This window comes from Melanotaenia boesemani, chromosome 13, assembly GCF_017639745.1.
Source record: "Melanotaenia boesemani isolate fMelBoe1 chromosome 13, fMelBoe1.pri, whole genome shotgun sequence".
NCBI classification, from domain to species: domain Eukaryota; kingdom Metazoa; phylum Chordata; class Actinopteri; order Atheriniformes; family Melanotaeniidae; genus Melanotaenia; species Melanotaenia boesemani.
Window position 1 is genome coordinate 8,502,318 of NC_055694.1, and position 17,128 is coordinate 8,519,445.

Genomic DNA, 17,128 nt, shown 5'->3' on the forward strand with positions numbered 1-17,128 from the left:
CCAGCAGCCTGGTTCACATTGGATTCCCATAATAATGAAGTGATGGCCTGAAGGCTGTCTCTGCTGCATCCCTTACCATCATTTCAACTGCAAGGTCCAGGGTCAGACAGGATGTTAAAGTTCACATAAAATTAAACTCTGCTTTTGTTTGCCTCATTTGCTCCTTCTTTACTCAGATCGTCCATGTCCATATAAGTGAATTCATGAAGAGTATTGTCTTCTTCTCTCCAGTTCACATCTCACCATTTGATCTTTTTATAACTCGTTTGAATCTTTTTCTTAGTTGCTACCATAGCAACAATTGCTTCTCATGATGTCCTTAAGTATATAGAAAAATGAGCAAATGCTTAGATTTTATTGTTGGACTTTAGTAAATGAATCCACAACAAACAGCAAAAATGACACAAAAACAACAACAAAGTATACAATTTTTTACATGTTTACTGTAAATGTAAATTAATTTTTTTCCAATCTTCAAACTCACTTTTTTGCTCTTATAATTTACCTTCAGACATCAATAAACCCCAAGAAGTTGTGCCAACAAATCTTGCATATTTATTAACACATTGCATGTTTTCAGTGCTGTTAATATGACAAAAAGTAGTTCTCACTGTGCACTGGACTTTATTATTTTTTTTTTTGTGCATTGATGGGTTCCATTGACAATATATAAACATCTCTTAATATGACTTGTTGATGGTTGTAGCATGTGAGACAAAAGTTACAAAACATAAGAAATGTGCACTTAACCATCTTGAATTTTATTCTTGTACTTTCGATCTTCCTCACTAGCTGTAGGCAAATTCGATTTACTAATGAGCGCTGACACTGTAGAAGCATATAAAGATATTTGGCGTATGATCTGGACTCCGGGGCTTATTTTTAGCACCATGTTTGAAACCCCTTACAGCTCAAACAAGCTGACCTAGCTGCAATGTGGGTCAAATTCAGTGTTTGCAAAAAGCACATTTACATGTTGCCCAAGTCCATATATAAAAACTTTTCATAGACTTTAAAAAGTCACATCTAGCTCAACCTGTTATGCAGATGCTAAGCAAATATAATATAAAAACCAGTTTGGTGCCTCTTATTACACCATCACACCAGCTGCTACTGTACTGTTATATCATTTTACACATAAGCCAACATCCTGAAGATGAACATGACACATTGTTGCTGAACCATGCTATTCATTACTGCTCAGGAGTGACGACACTGCTAAAATATTCATTGCTCCTTTTAGTCTTACTCAGCTGGTAGTTTTCCAAAAGAAGAAGATACCACATGTTCCACAATTATATTTATTTTACTAGCTTTAAAAGAAAAAAAAATCACACAACTTCAGGGTCACAGCAGCAGGCAGAAAATCCTGTAACCTGTCAACAGTGCCATGCTTCCCCTTGGAGCCCCCACCACACCAGCCTCTTGCTCTTGGACTTCTGACATCATACATGAATAAGCATCTCATTAAGATCCCCCCAAACCATCTGTCCTGCGAGTCTCTTCCTTAAAGAAAAATGCTCACAAAAACAAAAGAGCAGGATTCCCTCATTACCCTTTTTACCCTCATTAGCAATTCAAGTTTTGTCATCAATGGCAAACTGTAATTTTAATCCATTCTGGGAACTGGGACACTAAATAGTTCAACTAATTTTTGCAACTGCAGCAATACAAACACTTAATGAACTGTTTATAAAAACAAATTTAAAAAAAGGTAGCACAACGTGCTCCTCAAGTCATCTTTTTAATAATTTTGCACATTTTTCAATCTACTGCATGTAGTTAACTGTGTAATGTGAGATGTGTGCTTGTATTTTAATGCAGTGTTGACTGTGCATACAGCTTTTAAACACAGTCAGATCCTGGTTGGCAGAAGCTTCATGCAAATGCCCCCACACTGTTCATAGATTTAAAAAAAGGACAAGAAGAAGAGGCATGTAACATACAGCATTAACCAGAAACAATAACTTTGTATTTTAATCGAAACTTTGAAAAAATACATAAATCAATAAGGCAATACCCAACAGACTGTGTGCTCTGTTTTTGGACATTTATTACAACCGAGTTTTTTACATGATATCATAGTTGGTCAAATTTACCAACATCGCTCTAATGTTACAGAATAGTGTCGTTATTTTAGTTGACATGAATAGAGGTAAAAATGATTTTATAAGCAGAATATTTCAAACCCAAATAGGCAGTAAGAACGCCAATATTCCTTTCAAACAGATTAACTAGTTGGCAATTATGTTGATTCGTTTAGCATAAAGTTTTTCTTTCCTCAGAGCAAACTGATCAGTATGAAGCAGTTATCATGTTTATGAGTGTCCAGCACACATTTTGACAACTGTCCAATTACCTCTCAGGGACAGATGGTTTTAAGTTCCTGGGTTGACGCCTGAAAACAAAGATAAAGGCAAATGTTTGTTCACACCTGAGCAGAACAGTTGTCTTTTATTGTTGTACAACATTTCAATTCATGTTTCCTTGTTAACCAGAAGTGTTTGCACTTGTTGGTGATTATGAAGGTAATTCTGCACATCACTGTTTACACAGTGATAGGCTTTGTTATCATGCACCTGTTTTCATTTCTGTTTTTGTACATGGTCAGCATGATAGTGGATATTTGTGTGAAGCAGCTAACAGTGTGCTGTTTCAACCCTGTGTCAAGTGTAACAGTTTAAATAAGCAGCCAAATGTACTCTTTGGCAGAAGCTTTAAACTGAAGAGTATTTTTTTATATTACAGAATTGTTATCGTGGTGCATGTTTATTGAGAAAAATTAGCTGGTTGGAGTGGAGATGATTATAAGATAATACACTGACGGAAACTTGAGTTATAAATACAATATATTTTAAATGATGATTAGATGTTTTATATTGATTATTTATATGTTTAATAGCCTTATAATGTTTATGGCTTAGTTATCTTTACATGTACTTTTAATATTTTATCTGTACTATATACAAATAAATAGTTTTTTTTAATTATTAGTTTGTTTTGCAAGAAATTTAATTCTTTAAAAAAAAGCCAGCATTTCAGTTAAAATTATAATAGTCTCTGTTTTGATTTGTTGAAATGGTAGACAATAGCTTAATTGTATTTATGGGTTTAGGCTATCTGAACTACTTTTTAGTATGCTTCGGTTCAAGAAAAACACAATATTCATACTTTTGGGATATTTGTAACACCAGATTAATATTCTGCGTGGACTGTGCATCCAAGACAGAATAATCTGAAGTATGAAATATTTACATACTGAGCCCACTTGAGGAATCACAAAGAGCTTTGTAGTCCACAAACTCCAGGGGGTCTTCCACAACTGGGGGGCACTGGGAAGCCAGTGCTTCTCTTCACCCAACTACAACACGCAGAATAATGTGTGTGTATGTGTGTCTCATCTATTGTTTGTCAGGCTGTCTTTTTTAACCGAATACAAAACATTGCAGCACTTGCATCTCATCTCCTGCTTTGAATGCGCATAAGTTTTTAATGTGGGTGTGTCTGCAATAGTTTTGCTTGTATACTGACAATGTTTCTCAAGTTTAAATGATAAGGTTTAAGGGTTTATTTTGAGGTTTTTCAGTAGAAGCACATCTGCACTATATTTGCAGCAGTAAAATCCATACTATAGGCTAGTTAAGTAGGTTGATGAGGTTATAGTTATCTCATATTGAGCCTCTAAATTTCCATTTTGCATCAGTAGGTTAACAACACTGGCTTTCTTAGCATTATACTGCCCCCAAGTGGTGGATAGGGGTACATCTGCAGAGGTTAAGGAATAGAAAAGCACGGTTTGGTTTGCAGTGAGGACATTATGGGGCTGTTGAAGAGAATAGCAACAAAGTTATATCTGTCTCTGAACCTAAAAAGAGAAAGAAAAACAGATGCGTAAGGATAGAAAGAGTCTTCATGTCTGTTTCATAAACTACCTTAAATAGTTTGAGTTAATTCAGTCAGTGCAAGGGATTTAAATTATTTGTGCTGTTTTTATGCAAATGTGAACATTTGGTCCTGAGCAACATCTTTCAAACAGATACAGTCTATCCTTAGTTTGCCCTCATGATGTCATTTTCAATCTTTTTAATGACTGAGCATGACATCATCAGTGGCTGATTCATACTTTGAGTCTGCAGTGGTTTTCAATGTCAATCTACACATGCATCTTAAAGAGTTTAATCCTCTAGGCATAATAATTATAACACTTGACTCTGTGTTGATCTCATTCTGTCATGAAATTGTTCTAAATGTGTTTTCACAAATAAGAAATGGATTTCAGAGTCATAAATACAGCTTGATTAATTTTCATTCAGAAAACATTAACATTCTGAATGCTGTCATATCAAAAATAAACTATACCCTTTTTCATTTCAAAGGTTTTATGCATCAGGACAATATATATATATAATTCTGGTTGTTAAAGGTCTTGAATTTGGATAAATAAAGCCTCAGATAAACAGCATTTCACATCATATTATGCCATATCATTATTTATTTAAGAAAACCTGAGGTGAATTGCAGAAACACTGTGTGAAAAAATAAGTAGACAATTCTATAGGAATTTGGAGAGTAGGAGCAGGTGGTTATAACCCAATACAGTAGATTAATTGATTATCAGTAAGTGTGAGCACCTCTAGAGAAGCTTACATTTAGGCTATTTGCGGTCTGTAGTATTCAGGTGTCTGTTAACATAATGTCAAGGGGGAAAGATGTCAGCAATGATCTAAGAGAAGCAGCAGTTGCTGCTCATCAATCTGGAAAGAGTTATGAAGTAGTAATCCAACAATTTTAAGTCTTTCAACAGTGATATTGAATACTCACAGATGAAAAGCATCCAAGTTAACTGCCACGCTTCCCTGAATTGGACATCTCAGCAGGTTTACCCCACAGTCAGATTGTGTGATGATCAGAGAAATTATAAAATGCCCAAGAGCTACATCTCAGACTCGTTATGTTAGCTCATGACAATAAACACACACACACACACAAAAAAAAAAAAAAAAAAAAAAAAAAAGCAATGTATTTGGCTGCTGAAACCAGAGTTAAGATGTTTGGTCTTTATGCACGGCTCTCCATTAATAAAGATTTGGACTTGCACTGCAGTAACAGAACCTAGGCAGCTGAGCAGAACGTCAAGTCCTTTGTTTATCAAAGTATTGTAGACTCAAATGAACCTCGAACCTCAAACCTCAATGAATTTAAGCAAATTTGAAAAGAAGACCGTTACCAGTCTCTCTCATTGATCCTCCACAGCAACTCAATAAACAGATACAGCCACACATAAGACGGTTACTTCGATTTATGGCTGCTAAAATATGGGGTGTATTTCATTGTCCACAATTGTTTAGTTGTTTGCACACTGCTTCCTTTTGTTTAGTTTTTAGCAGCTTTAATATCTGAAATATTTTTTTTATTATCTAATTAATAAGATTTTCATGGTGAATAATAATTTTAAAAAATATATATTTCATTCATTCATTCATTCATTCATTCATTCATTCATTATCTTGACCGCTTGTTCCATGACGGGTCGCGGGTGAGCTGGAGACTATCCCAGCATTTTAACAGGTGAGAGGCAGGGTACACCCTGGACAGGTCACCAGTCCATCGCAGGGCCAACACAGATAGACAAACAACCATTCACACGCACACTCTCTCCTAGGGAGAATTTAGAATAACCAATTAACCTATCATGCATTTCTTTGGACGGTGGGAGGAAGCCGGAGAACCCGGAGAGAACCCACGCCATACACGGGGAGAACATGCAAACTCCACACAGAAAGGCCACCGCCCCCCAGGTTCGAACCTCACCCCCGCCGAGGCTCGAACCGGCGACCTTCTTGCTGTGAGGCTGCGGTGCTAGCTGCACGGTGGTGTGGTGTCTTATGGAAATTAAAATTAGACTGAAAAGTTGACACTTCAATTAGACTGTGTAAGCTAGGTAAATGCCCCAAGGGTGTTGCAGCCAATCAAAACCATGCTGACATTGACAGCGCGGATGCATTTTGGTATTTGTAGTTTCTTTGACTCTAGTAGCTCGTTAGCCCCAACGTGCTAGCTGCTGTGGAGGACTACAGAGCTCCGGGTCCTGGACAGAGGAGGCTTGCGTTGACAGTTGGTTGGTACTCAAAGAAGTACAGCGGCACAAACATCGTCCGGCAGTTTTTATTTTTTAACGTTTATTGTTTGTCAAAAGTTGACACCTGCAACTATGCAGTCCGAATCGGGAATTGTAGCTGACTTCGATGTCGGGGAGGATTTTCAAGACGAGCCCAAAACGTACTACGAACTGAAGAGTCAGCCACTGAAAAACAGGTCAGTTCTTTGGTCTGTGGACAGTTATTTCCCACGCAGGAGTGGTTTTGGTGTTTAGGTGATAATTGCGCCGCAGATCTGAGAGTTGTCCGGAGGCCGAGCATGGCTGAGGCTTCCCCGGTGATGTCGCTGGTGCTGGTCCCAGCGCTGGTCTCTGGAGTGGGGCTGAAGTTGCCTCTCATTCTGTATGGTTATCATGCAGGCATGAAGTTATGCAACATTTGGGTGTTGTCTTGTCCACATCAACTTCAAATATTAGCTTGTACAGGAGCAGACAGTCAGAGTTTAGTGAGATGCTGCTCAGCCTCATCTGTGTTGATGGTTTATAGCTAAAACAGAATGGAAGGAGGGATGTAATTTATTTCAGTGAAGATCTTCTGAGATTTTTATGCGAAACTTTGCATTATATCAGCAGCCATAGGGGGGGAAAATGTATCAAAACATTGCATTTTTTAAGATAATAATTTGTCAAATGGATGTATGTATTAGAAAGGAAAACTGAGATTAAAAAAATCTAGATGTGGCTTTTTTCAACTGGGTAAAAGTTATCTACACCAACTAAATAAATCAGCAACCAGAAACAACACAAGTAGTTCTAACCGCAACCCACCATTAATTTAATGTTAGGCTGATTTATTAACTTCATTTATAGTTTTAAACTAAAGTGAAAGTTCAAGAAAGTGCTGCATTAACAAAAACACAACCCCTCTGCAGGACTGACCAAATTTCCAGCTTTGGTCCTCTGAGGCCTATCCAAACAGTCTACACTTTGCTGAGTCAGGTCTGTGTGGTCTGATTTTCACCTTTCACCCTTTTTCTGAAAGTGCTGCACAGTGAGCATGATGTCCTATGTGTCTCTCTGTGTTAAAATACTATCATTGTAATGGAGTTAAAATGGTCCGTGATGAGGTTAGAGGTTTATTTTAAAGGATTTGTTCAGTATTTTGGAAAAACTTGCTCATTTGCTGTCGTAATGAGAGTTAATGAGAAAAAGTCATTTTGCTCTTAACTGTGTTTCTGAAAAAAATCTAGGAGATACTTGTTGTGGAATCAGGCAGAAGCAGCTGTGCCAGCAGCACATCATAAATGAAACACAGAGTTTCTTGTTTCTTAGTAAACACTTCCCAAGAATACCACGCTTTTTGTATAAGGAAAAGGTAGAAGGACATCTTGACTTGACTGACAGTGATTTGTCTAATCTTAGAACTTAATGACTGTGAAGCATTTTGACTTGAGTTATGAAATGTGTACTAAACATAGATAATTAGCAGCATGGCCCTATTTTTAACTTCTAATGCAATAATATGACTTTTCTCTGGGGGAGTTTGATGCACAATGAAACACTTATGAGTTTTGACATAGCTGGAAAGCTGTGATAATGATGACTAATCCATGTATTAACAAAGCAGTGTCAGATTTTATTTTTCTTGTGTCAACGGCCCTCTGTTTAGAAGTAATAAGTGCAGTCTCATTGTCAGGGCTAGACAGACATGGGACAGTACACTACTGTCTTCAGACAAAGCAGATTTCCCTGCTGTTGCTTTTCTCCTTCTCGTTCTCCATATTTTGCTATGGATTGGTAGTCTATCTCCTTCTCTCTCTCTCTCTCTCTGAAAAGAAAAGAACCATCCTGCACAGTCCTAACCTTTAACCCAGTTCTGCATTTTTCAAACTAATGTCTTCAATTTCTTCATTAGTGAAAATGTCATTACACTGTTACACACACATGGGCTGAGTCTGAGCTGTGCTGTGTGGCTGCAGGCAAGGCTGTCGCTGCAATGAATCCCAGTCTAACAGAAGTTTCTGAGTGGATTGTTTCGCTTGATTTAAATATGTCAGGTTGTTTAAATCTTTGTTTGTTTCAAATGAATGTATCCCACTTCCTCTTCCCATCACATGAGGATGATCCAGCATAATAATAGTCACGATGACTGTGTTGTGAGGCATTATTGCAAACACTGGATATAATTAGTCTTATTGATAATTGACTGATGTCTTGAAATAGCTGCCTCAGCTCATTCTAAATTAGAAATCTAAAGGTGTGACAGTGCCATCTCAGCCTTTGCAGATCTGTTTCTTTTGCTTGCTGTCTCTGAAGCAGTTTGATAATGCACACTTGACTGCTTCATGCTGATGTGCCAGACTTTTTGTGCCATTAAATAGATGTGAAACAGACAGTGAACTAGTCTTCTATGCAGTGTAAATAAGCTGCATAAATTTAGCAGCTGAAGTGTTAGATCTTAAACTGTGAGTTGGGTATTTTTTTGCATCCAAAATCAAACTTAGGGTAAAAGTTTTAGAAGACAGACTTGTGCTTTTTAATGTATGTAGTAAGCTGAAGGAAAATTAAAGGTAAGGTAGGAGATGTTTTCCATGAGCATTTTTTACTATGTTATTTAAAATCCCCTTTACACTCTGATTGCAGCCAATTAATTAAATGCTCTAACACAAACACTGTACATTTTACAAATATGGTACAAACATAAAATTCAGTTATATTTTGAGGAGAGGAATCTCATTAACTGTGGTGATGTGTTGGTTTAGTGTGACAAACACAGGCACCACTCATTTAATCCATTGTTACTTTTTGGTATATTTAAAATAAATTTCGCTCAATAATCCCACTGCAATAACTGCACTACAGGTAACTACTTCAAAACTGTGTACATGTATACCGTCTTCTTCTATGTGGATTTTAAAGCAGTATTTGTCACAAACAGAGCTCTAACACCTATAAAACAAAGCCAGTACTGCAGTTTTTAAGCTCAGAGTTCTCACATCACTGACAGTTATTTGTCCATTTAGAGACACTGTAGTAAAATGGTCGCACAAATATGGCAGCTGCCATGTATGTGTACCCATAGCAAGTAGATAAAAATGGCTCATTCCAAGAGAATAAAAACATAACAGCTATTTAGTAAAGTGGTTATATACCATTAGAAATATAGCTTTAATGATATATTAAGTTTCTTTCATTGACCTTTAATTTTGCGCCTTTAATGCAACTAACCCCTCTCAAGTATAACAGTGATTGTTTAGTAAGCTTATACATGTAGAAAACTGATATTTTCAGCCGCTTCTCTCCACATCCATCACTGGCTTTCCCTGAAACCACTGCACGCTCAGCACTTTAATAGGAACAGTTACAGCAATATAACATTAGAAAAATCTGTGACTGTACCCTTTATACACTATTGAATGTTGTGTGAATTAGAAATATTGCTTTTATCATCACTTTCACCAGCATGTCTGAATGAAAGGAGATGAACATTTACATTAAAATGATTAATGTGTGACGAGCTAAATGATGAAGGCATTAATGTTACACATCTCATGTGTCAGAAGGGCTTTAGAGTCATGTTTCATCGTCAGACATCTTGTTTTTTATCTTAGCCACTCTAGCTCAGAGCTTTACTTTTAACTGATTTGTATAGTTTTCATTTTTATTTAAATTATTTGCAAAGGAACTACAGCACACTTCAAGAAGAAAAAATGCTTTCTTAACCCTTATCTGCCTCTAAAGATCAGATCTTGTTTTGGTATGACTGGCTCAGGAGCAGGTTTGAACACAACCAAATATAGAAGAATATTGTTGATGTTAATTTTGCAGAATGGCTAAAGGTTTAGGTCATCTTTCATATTTAGGAAAATTATAAACAGAAAATCTATTTTCTAAATAGATATTTCATAAGTGCAATGGACTGGCAACATGTCCAGGGTGTACCCTGCCTTTCGACTAGTAACTGTTGGGATAAGCTCCTGAATTGGAATAAGCAGTGTAGAAAATGAATGGATGGATATTTCATAAAACCTAAGCAGACTGCATGAGACAGAGAGCAGAGTCAAAGGTTAATAAAGTTTGCATTGGGGGCCGGTTGCTCCTGGGGGGAGTACCAGACAGAGATGCCAAAGAGTCCGCACAGTTTCATCTGTGATCTAAGAGAGACCGACGTGCTAAATGACACAGACAGGTGTTGTGGTCGGCGTAAAACACAGTCTGCGCAGCATGTCCTGCCTCTGAACCCCGTCTTTGGCTCCTTCATGCATAAATCTATCTTTTGCGTCATAGTTGCCGTTATTGACTTGTGATCTTTGTCTGCCTCTGATGGTGACCACAGGGAACTGCATCAACACTAAAAACTAAATACTTTCCCATACTTTTAGCTCTTTCATTAGGACTTTTTAATTATCACAAAAGTGGTTCAGCTATATAAGGCACTGTTGCATGATGCCTTTAGTACTACTAGAAAAAAAAGCTGATGATGGTTTGGAGTTAGTTATCTATGAATTGTAAAGGTCACTTTTAATATAACAAAAATAAATGAATCTGCAAATTATCACAATCCAGAAGCTGGAATATGTGAATCTTTGGTATTTTAACTAAAAAAAATCAGGTCTATATTGTTGTAGGCATACTGTGAGTATCCATTTCTCAGACACAAAGAATAAACCTGAGTAGCTGCTGAAATGATCCCATCTGTCAACCCCTACAGATGACATAGATTTTCTTTTAATTTTTTCTTTAGGTAAACACACTGTAACGTTCATTTTTGAATGGTCGCTGTTTGTAAAAATGTTAACTGGTGTTTTTCAGCTGTGAATCATTAACATGGTCTTTTTCCAATGCAAGAATGTGTTGAATGTCTGTTATTTTCACCTTCAAGCAATACCGAGGGCAATTCCTTCTAAAGAGTTACAGGAAAAGCCTCTTTGTTGCGTTACTACTACATCCTTATTTAAATGAACTTGGAAAACCTTGCACTCCTTCAGCCTGCTGTAGGACGGTATGCAATGTCCACCTTCTGACTGACCTTGGACGCGCTGTTCACTACTTGTTAAAGTGCAGAGGGAAGATAGGAGCCGTCCAGCTGAAAGCTAGTGAGGAGAATTAAGAGGGGCACAGAACCTAATTACAGAAATAAGACCCAGCAACTTGAAGTTATCCCAACAAGTCCTGGTTTCCTGGAATTACCAAGCAAAGAACCTGATTAGCTCATCATGCTCTAACAGCCTGCCCTCATTTCTAGGATTTTTTTTTTATATTAATTTATAGATAATTTTAATTTAATTTTAATGTGAATGATACAATGGTGTAGTGACTATTTTGAGCAAATGTAATAACAAAAGTACTTCATTGTTTAGCAGCATTGAGAGAAAATGACTATTTCATAAGAAACGCATATTTTGATCGTCACTTAGAAGATAAAAATTACATTTAAAGTTTCCAGCTATGGGTGTAAGAATTGTTTTAGGACATTTTCAACACTACTACTGCAGGGCACTCCTACTTTATTGTGTAATGTATTGTTCAGTACAGTATATACTGCATAACAAGACTAATGAATTCAGTCCCACAAGGGCTGCAGCCCTGCAGGTTTTTCAATGTATTCCTGCTCCAACACACCTAACTCATAATGAGTCATTATGCAGAACTTCTTAGGATGTTGGATCCATTTAAGGTGTGTTGGAGCAGGGAAACATTGAAAACCTGCAGAACTGCAGCTCTCGTCAGACTGAATTCAGTAGCCCTGCTGTATAACATCAAATAGACAATTTATATTAGATGTTTTAACAGATTTTTAAACATTTTCTATTATATTCACACGCAATAGAAATAATAAAATATCTTAAAACCTTGTGGAAATAATAATTTACAATACAGGCACTCTTATTTTTGTCTACAATTTAAACAGGCTTTTGGAGAGAAATTTTTCAATAGTTATGGGTTTATTAGTTATTTTCTGTAACATATATTTGTCTTTTTTCTATGTGTAAGGTTTGATATTGGTCGGGGTATACAGCATATCTCTGGCAGATGATCCATATGTATGTAATTACACAGAAGGCTGTATGAACCAGGGACAATACATAGATAGAGCAATTTGGGACAACAGAGGGCATCCTCTGATAGTTTTTAACATTTTAATGTAAATAATACTTTTCTGTTCTAAATTTAATCAGCCTATCAGTCATTTTTTGCATCGGCTAAATATCGTTATTTTTTTATTTATTTATTTTTTAATGGATAAAGCTGAGAATCACAAGTGTTTTTTAGTATTTTATTGTTCATGAAAAAAATGCATTTCATAGTCTTTACTTCATTCTTTGCTTCAATATTTCCTGTAAACATTAATAGTCTTTTTTGCATATTTTACCGAAGCTCTGTGAAGTTTCATGTAATAAAAACCAACCACCAAGGCCTTAGAAATGAACTGGACCATATATGCTGAAATTACTTGATCTCATGAACATGTGGCCAGTTGTGGTAGAAAAAGTCTTTAAAATCTTTGTATTTATCTAAAGAATTTTTGGCTTTTGCTGTTAGTGCTCCCTGTTAGCATGCAGGGATTCACCATCACACCTTGCCAGATTTTGTTCAGATCTTTATTACCACACCAGTTTTTAACAGTGGAGTCCACTGAGCAGATAATGGTACATTTAAATTGGTCCATGTGTCATTGTTACCTTTAATATTGCAATTGCTGTCAAATTCGTATCAGTTCATCTTTACAGCCCTGCAGTTTACCAACAGTAAACACTATGTTGTTTTTCTTGAAATCTTACAAGAAAACTCTTGAGTTTTAATCTGAACTGATACAGAAATCTTTAATCGGCATTAAAAAGAGACAATAACGCAACCTTTAGAAACCTTTCTTATTTTTTTATTACAACCCCTCCCTCCCAATTTAACCTTTAACTATACTGGTTTTGCATTTAAATTGATATGGGGGTTTGGGTATTGATGCTATTACACCTTTCATGTTCAAAACTGTTTTCTAATTCATATTAGAGAATTTCAACCCTAATTATTAGATATTAAAAGCAGTTTCTGCTTGCTGTTAGACAGATGGTTTTCTTTATTTGAAATCGTCGGACCAAGGAGTTTCTCTTACATGGTTTTTCAGAACATTTACCTAATAATTTGCAGTTATTTGACTGTTTTCTTGCCACTGTTGTTGTTGTTAGTTTGTGTTTTGGAAAATGTTTTACTGCACGGCTTTGGTACAAGGACTACTGTACATAATTGATGGTCTAGACATGCTGCTTCCCATTATCATTGATTTGCTTGTTGGTCACTGATTCCAGGGCCTGATGCCAGTTCCAGCAAAGTGCTTTCAGAATCCCAGAGATGTATTTGGAGCAAGATTTTTGTGTAGTTTGAGAGGAGGATTATTTGTTTGTTTCAGTGGGAACAAAAATGAGGCAGAACGGTCAGAAGCAATCCCTTTGCAGAGCTGTATTTTAGCAGCTTTTTTTTTTTTTGGCAGTTTTTAATATTGCACCAGTTTGTCCTTTTACATTGCTCTTATCTATTGATAATGTTATTGTATTATCACAAAACCCCCCTACACTCTTATACACACTAAGAAATGCAACCCCAATGGAAAACAAACCGTGTTAGAGAAAGTACAACAAACTCAGAAATATAAACGTAGCTCCAGGTAGAGGTTAGAAAATGTCTAAGCCTCTGGGGATGTTTTTTTAGGTAAGATGCCTTGATGTGTAAAAATGATAAAATAGTTGTGATGTACTTTCTCATGTGTAACTTTCTAATGTCAAACTCGAAACCATGCCTTACTTACATTCAGACATTAAAGTGAATGAACAATATGCATTCATGAATAAAATCCAGTTTTTTGTCTTGGTTAGAGAAATGCATCCTCACACAGATTAAAACAAGCAGTCTTTATTTGCCTGTGACATATTGGAGATTACAACGATTTCACACGACGGCGACTGCAGCTTCCGGTCGACACGTGTTTCTAAGTGAAACACTATCTGTGTGGTTTTACACAGCGTGCTGATGGATGGTGTGTTTCCAGTGGGCACTGGCCTTCTCTTTTCCTCTGCTGTTGCTCTGCGCAGGGCTGGTCCTCTGCCTAGGACTCTGTGAGGCGATTGGAGATTCCAGGCCGGGCCCTGGAGCCTCCCCCCTCTGACACACTTTCAGCTCTGCACCACCAGCATGACTTTCACTGCTCTCCAAGGGCGGGTGGTGCACCTTCAGGGAAAAACAAACAAATATGGAGGCCGTAGAAGTGCAAGTGTACAGACCCTGCTCATTTGACTGTCTGTGAGTATGGCTCCTCACCATCTGTGATATTGTTGCCATGAAGTAAGAAGAGACGTTGAGTCTGTATATGTGTGTGCAACACTTAATGTACAAATCAGGGACAGTGTCTGGAAAGTAGATACAATCAAAACTTTGCAAGAGTTTTCATTGTGCAAATAGTGTTTAATGTGGTTTGCAGTTAGTTATTGATTTATTATTCACATTTTTACAGTTACTAATTAAATAAGAATGTTTATATTAGAAGTTACAACTAAAATATCTTCTTAAAATTAAGTGTTAATATGAGTTTTTTTTCTTAAATTTTTTAATTTTTCTTAACTTGGCTAGAAGTGTGCAAAGCAGTCAATAACAGGGGTGCACAGCGTCTGCATGGCAGATTGTTTACCTTTAACAGCTCAGAGTTTTAGCTCTGACCAGAGTTTTGTTGTCCCAGTCACCCTCTCTTCCCTAAATACAAAATTGCTTCATGCTACTGTTAGGCTGCTGTGTGTCCTTAAAACCTGCATCAGTTCCAGCTCTGACTCTTTGACTAATGGTGGATATGATGGAGCAGCATAGTGAGCACAATTAGACGAATCATGAGATGTGGTGGGTGGGGCTCTTAAAGACTGTACAGCCATTGTTTTTGTTTTTTGTTTTGTTTTTTTTTCTCTCTCTCTCTTTCCTCTTCAAGATACACACAACCCAGAGAGGAGGTGGGCACACACACAAGATTGAAAAGGTTAAAAATGGACAAAAGAGCTTGTTATGTGTTTCAGTGGTCTGTCTGGTAAAATTCCACCAAACAGTGAAAATGAATAAGCTTAGAGAGAGACAGAAACTCTGAGGGTCTCTTTTGTTTCAGCTCATAATCTACAATATAGCAAACTCTATCACATGATAAACCAGCTATAAATAAACCTTAGCTCTGTCAAGGAAATGCAGTCAAACTTTCCATTGTTTTGTAATGTGATCATTGTAAAATTGATTTTAGGTACTTTGCTTTATTAAATATTATTTCGAAGCAGATATTTCAAATCAAGTAAAAAAATATGATATTGGTATAAGACATTTCAAAGAAAATGCAGTGTAAAATGCCAAACACACAAACATTGGGAGGTTATGATGTTAATCATTGAGATATATTCAATCTATGCTCAAGTGTCACCATTATATGTTGTCCACAAGAGGGACAACATATCCATAGAATATCTCCTCTGGTACATAACCATCATCACACTTAAAAAAAATAGAGAAACAAAAAAAAAACAGAATTGTTTAATGGATTTGCATCATTGACAGCTGGCTTATCCAAAGCTTAAAACAACTGTTTGCAGCTGTAGGCAGTTACCAAGTTAGTTTATCATGCTAGCATGCTAAACCATGAAAGTAAACTTCATAACCAGTAGATATTTGACTGCATTTTCTCTGACTGAGAGGTGGAGACTAACAGTTCCTCTTTTGTATGTGGAATTGCTGCTTCACCTTCGGGTTGTTGTTGTGTTTGTGTTGACAAAGAATGTGTTTTTTCTCTGATTGTCTGGAGGGGTGTGAAGATGTTTAAAGCATAGAGTGGCTACCAGCACTACTGAAACACTAACATTGCTTCATGTCTTTGGGATGATGCGCGGTTTAAACTGAAGGAGCAGCCGACAAAATTCCTTTGCAGAGATTGTTTTTAGTGAAAAGAACAATATCTCTGTTACTTTATGTTTGCAGATCTTTAAGTGTTTTATCATCAAAATACACCCTTCACTGTATATTAGTCACCTTGCTCATGTTTAGGATGAACTACTTGTACAAAATATGAACTACAACGTATTTTCTCCTTGATACTAATAGACGTAAAAGAGATTGTACAGTGTCAGTTAAAAAAAATAAATTGTGGGTGCTCTACCCAGTTACTATGGACATTAGACAAAGGGGAAAAAAATTAAATATTACAAAAAATGAAAAACATAAAAGTATACAAGATTAAACTAGGAAAAAAACATGAAAGGTCAAAGAAAGTTTAAAGAACACACTTCTTAAATAGAATAAAACTAGTGATTAAATGCTGAGAATAATAAAAGACAATGTAGTGCAAAGTGTTTATTAACATTAACATTACAAAGTTAATGCATTGGCAAAAGTAAAAGTTTTCATTACTTCAGAATAATATTTGGCATATTAATGAATTATGATAAATGTAACAGCAGGATATGTTGGGTTTGATCTTAACTAATATATAATTTGAATGAGTACAGCCCTGTTCTGAGATTTAATGAGACAAATGAAAGACCACAGATAAATTGATCAGCATGCAGTGATGTCCTGAAGTCTGGAGCTCATGGACATCATTAAAGAGCTGTTTTATTACTTTGTGATAGCTTGCCAGGTGTGTAGTGCTGCTTTCTCCAGTTGTTTGCTTGTGCTTCTTTCTGCTTTAGTTTTGTCTTCAGCAAATGATACGCAGCTTTATAAAGATTAGATCAGGGGAGTAATTCTCTGCAGCCATTGCAAAAACCCACCTCTTTACCCTTACATGCTCCTATATTTATATATATATATATATATATATATATAACCTTGCACAATATATATATATATATATATATATATTGTGCAAGGTTTTCTGCTTATGATGGATTTGGATAATGATATACCTACCTACTTCCTGGAGAGTGTTATTCATACAGCAGGGTCTTCTGAAGTGTTTTTATCTTTTCCAGGAAAATGATCCATCAATAATGCACTGTTCTTGTCTTAATAGATGTACAG

General features: G+C 36.4%; 1 protein-coding gene and 1 long non-coding RNA gene across 3 annotated transcripts in view; one reads left to right on the forward strand and one right to left on the reverse strand.

Annotated features, from left to right (window-relative positions):
* Window positions 1–6,108: 6,108 nt before the first annotated feature.
* mitfb (melanocyte inducing transcription factor b) overlaps window positions 6,109–17,128 on the forward strand; it is a 33,500-nt gene continuing 22,480 nt past the window's right edge. For both annotated transcript variants that reach the window (XM_042004627.1, XM_042004628.1), the window contains exon 1: window positions 6,109–6,315. In XM_042004627.1, the coding sequence (XP_041860561.1) occupies window positions 6,212–6,315 (104 nt within the window). In that variant the 5' untranslated portion in view covers window positions 6,109–6,211. The remainder of the gene's footprint in view (window positions 6,316–17,128) is intronic.
* LOC121652083 lies at window positions 13,987–14,819 on the reverse strand. Its single transcript, XR_006012557.1, has 3 exons — window positions 14,775–14,819; window positions 14,408–14,496; window positions 13,987–14,317 (listed from the first exon to the last, which is right to left on the reverse strand). It is a non-coding gene; the product is annotated as an uncharacterized LOC121652083 (long non-coding RNA).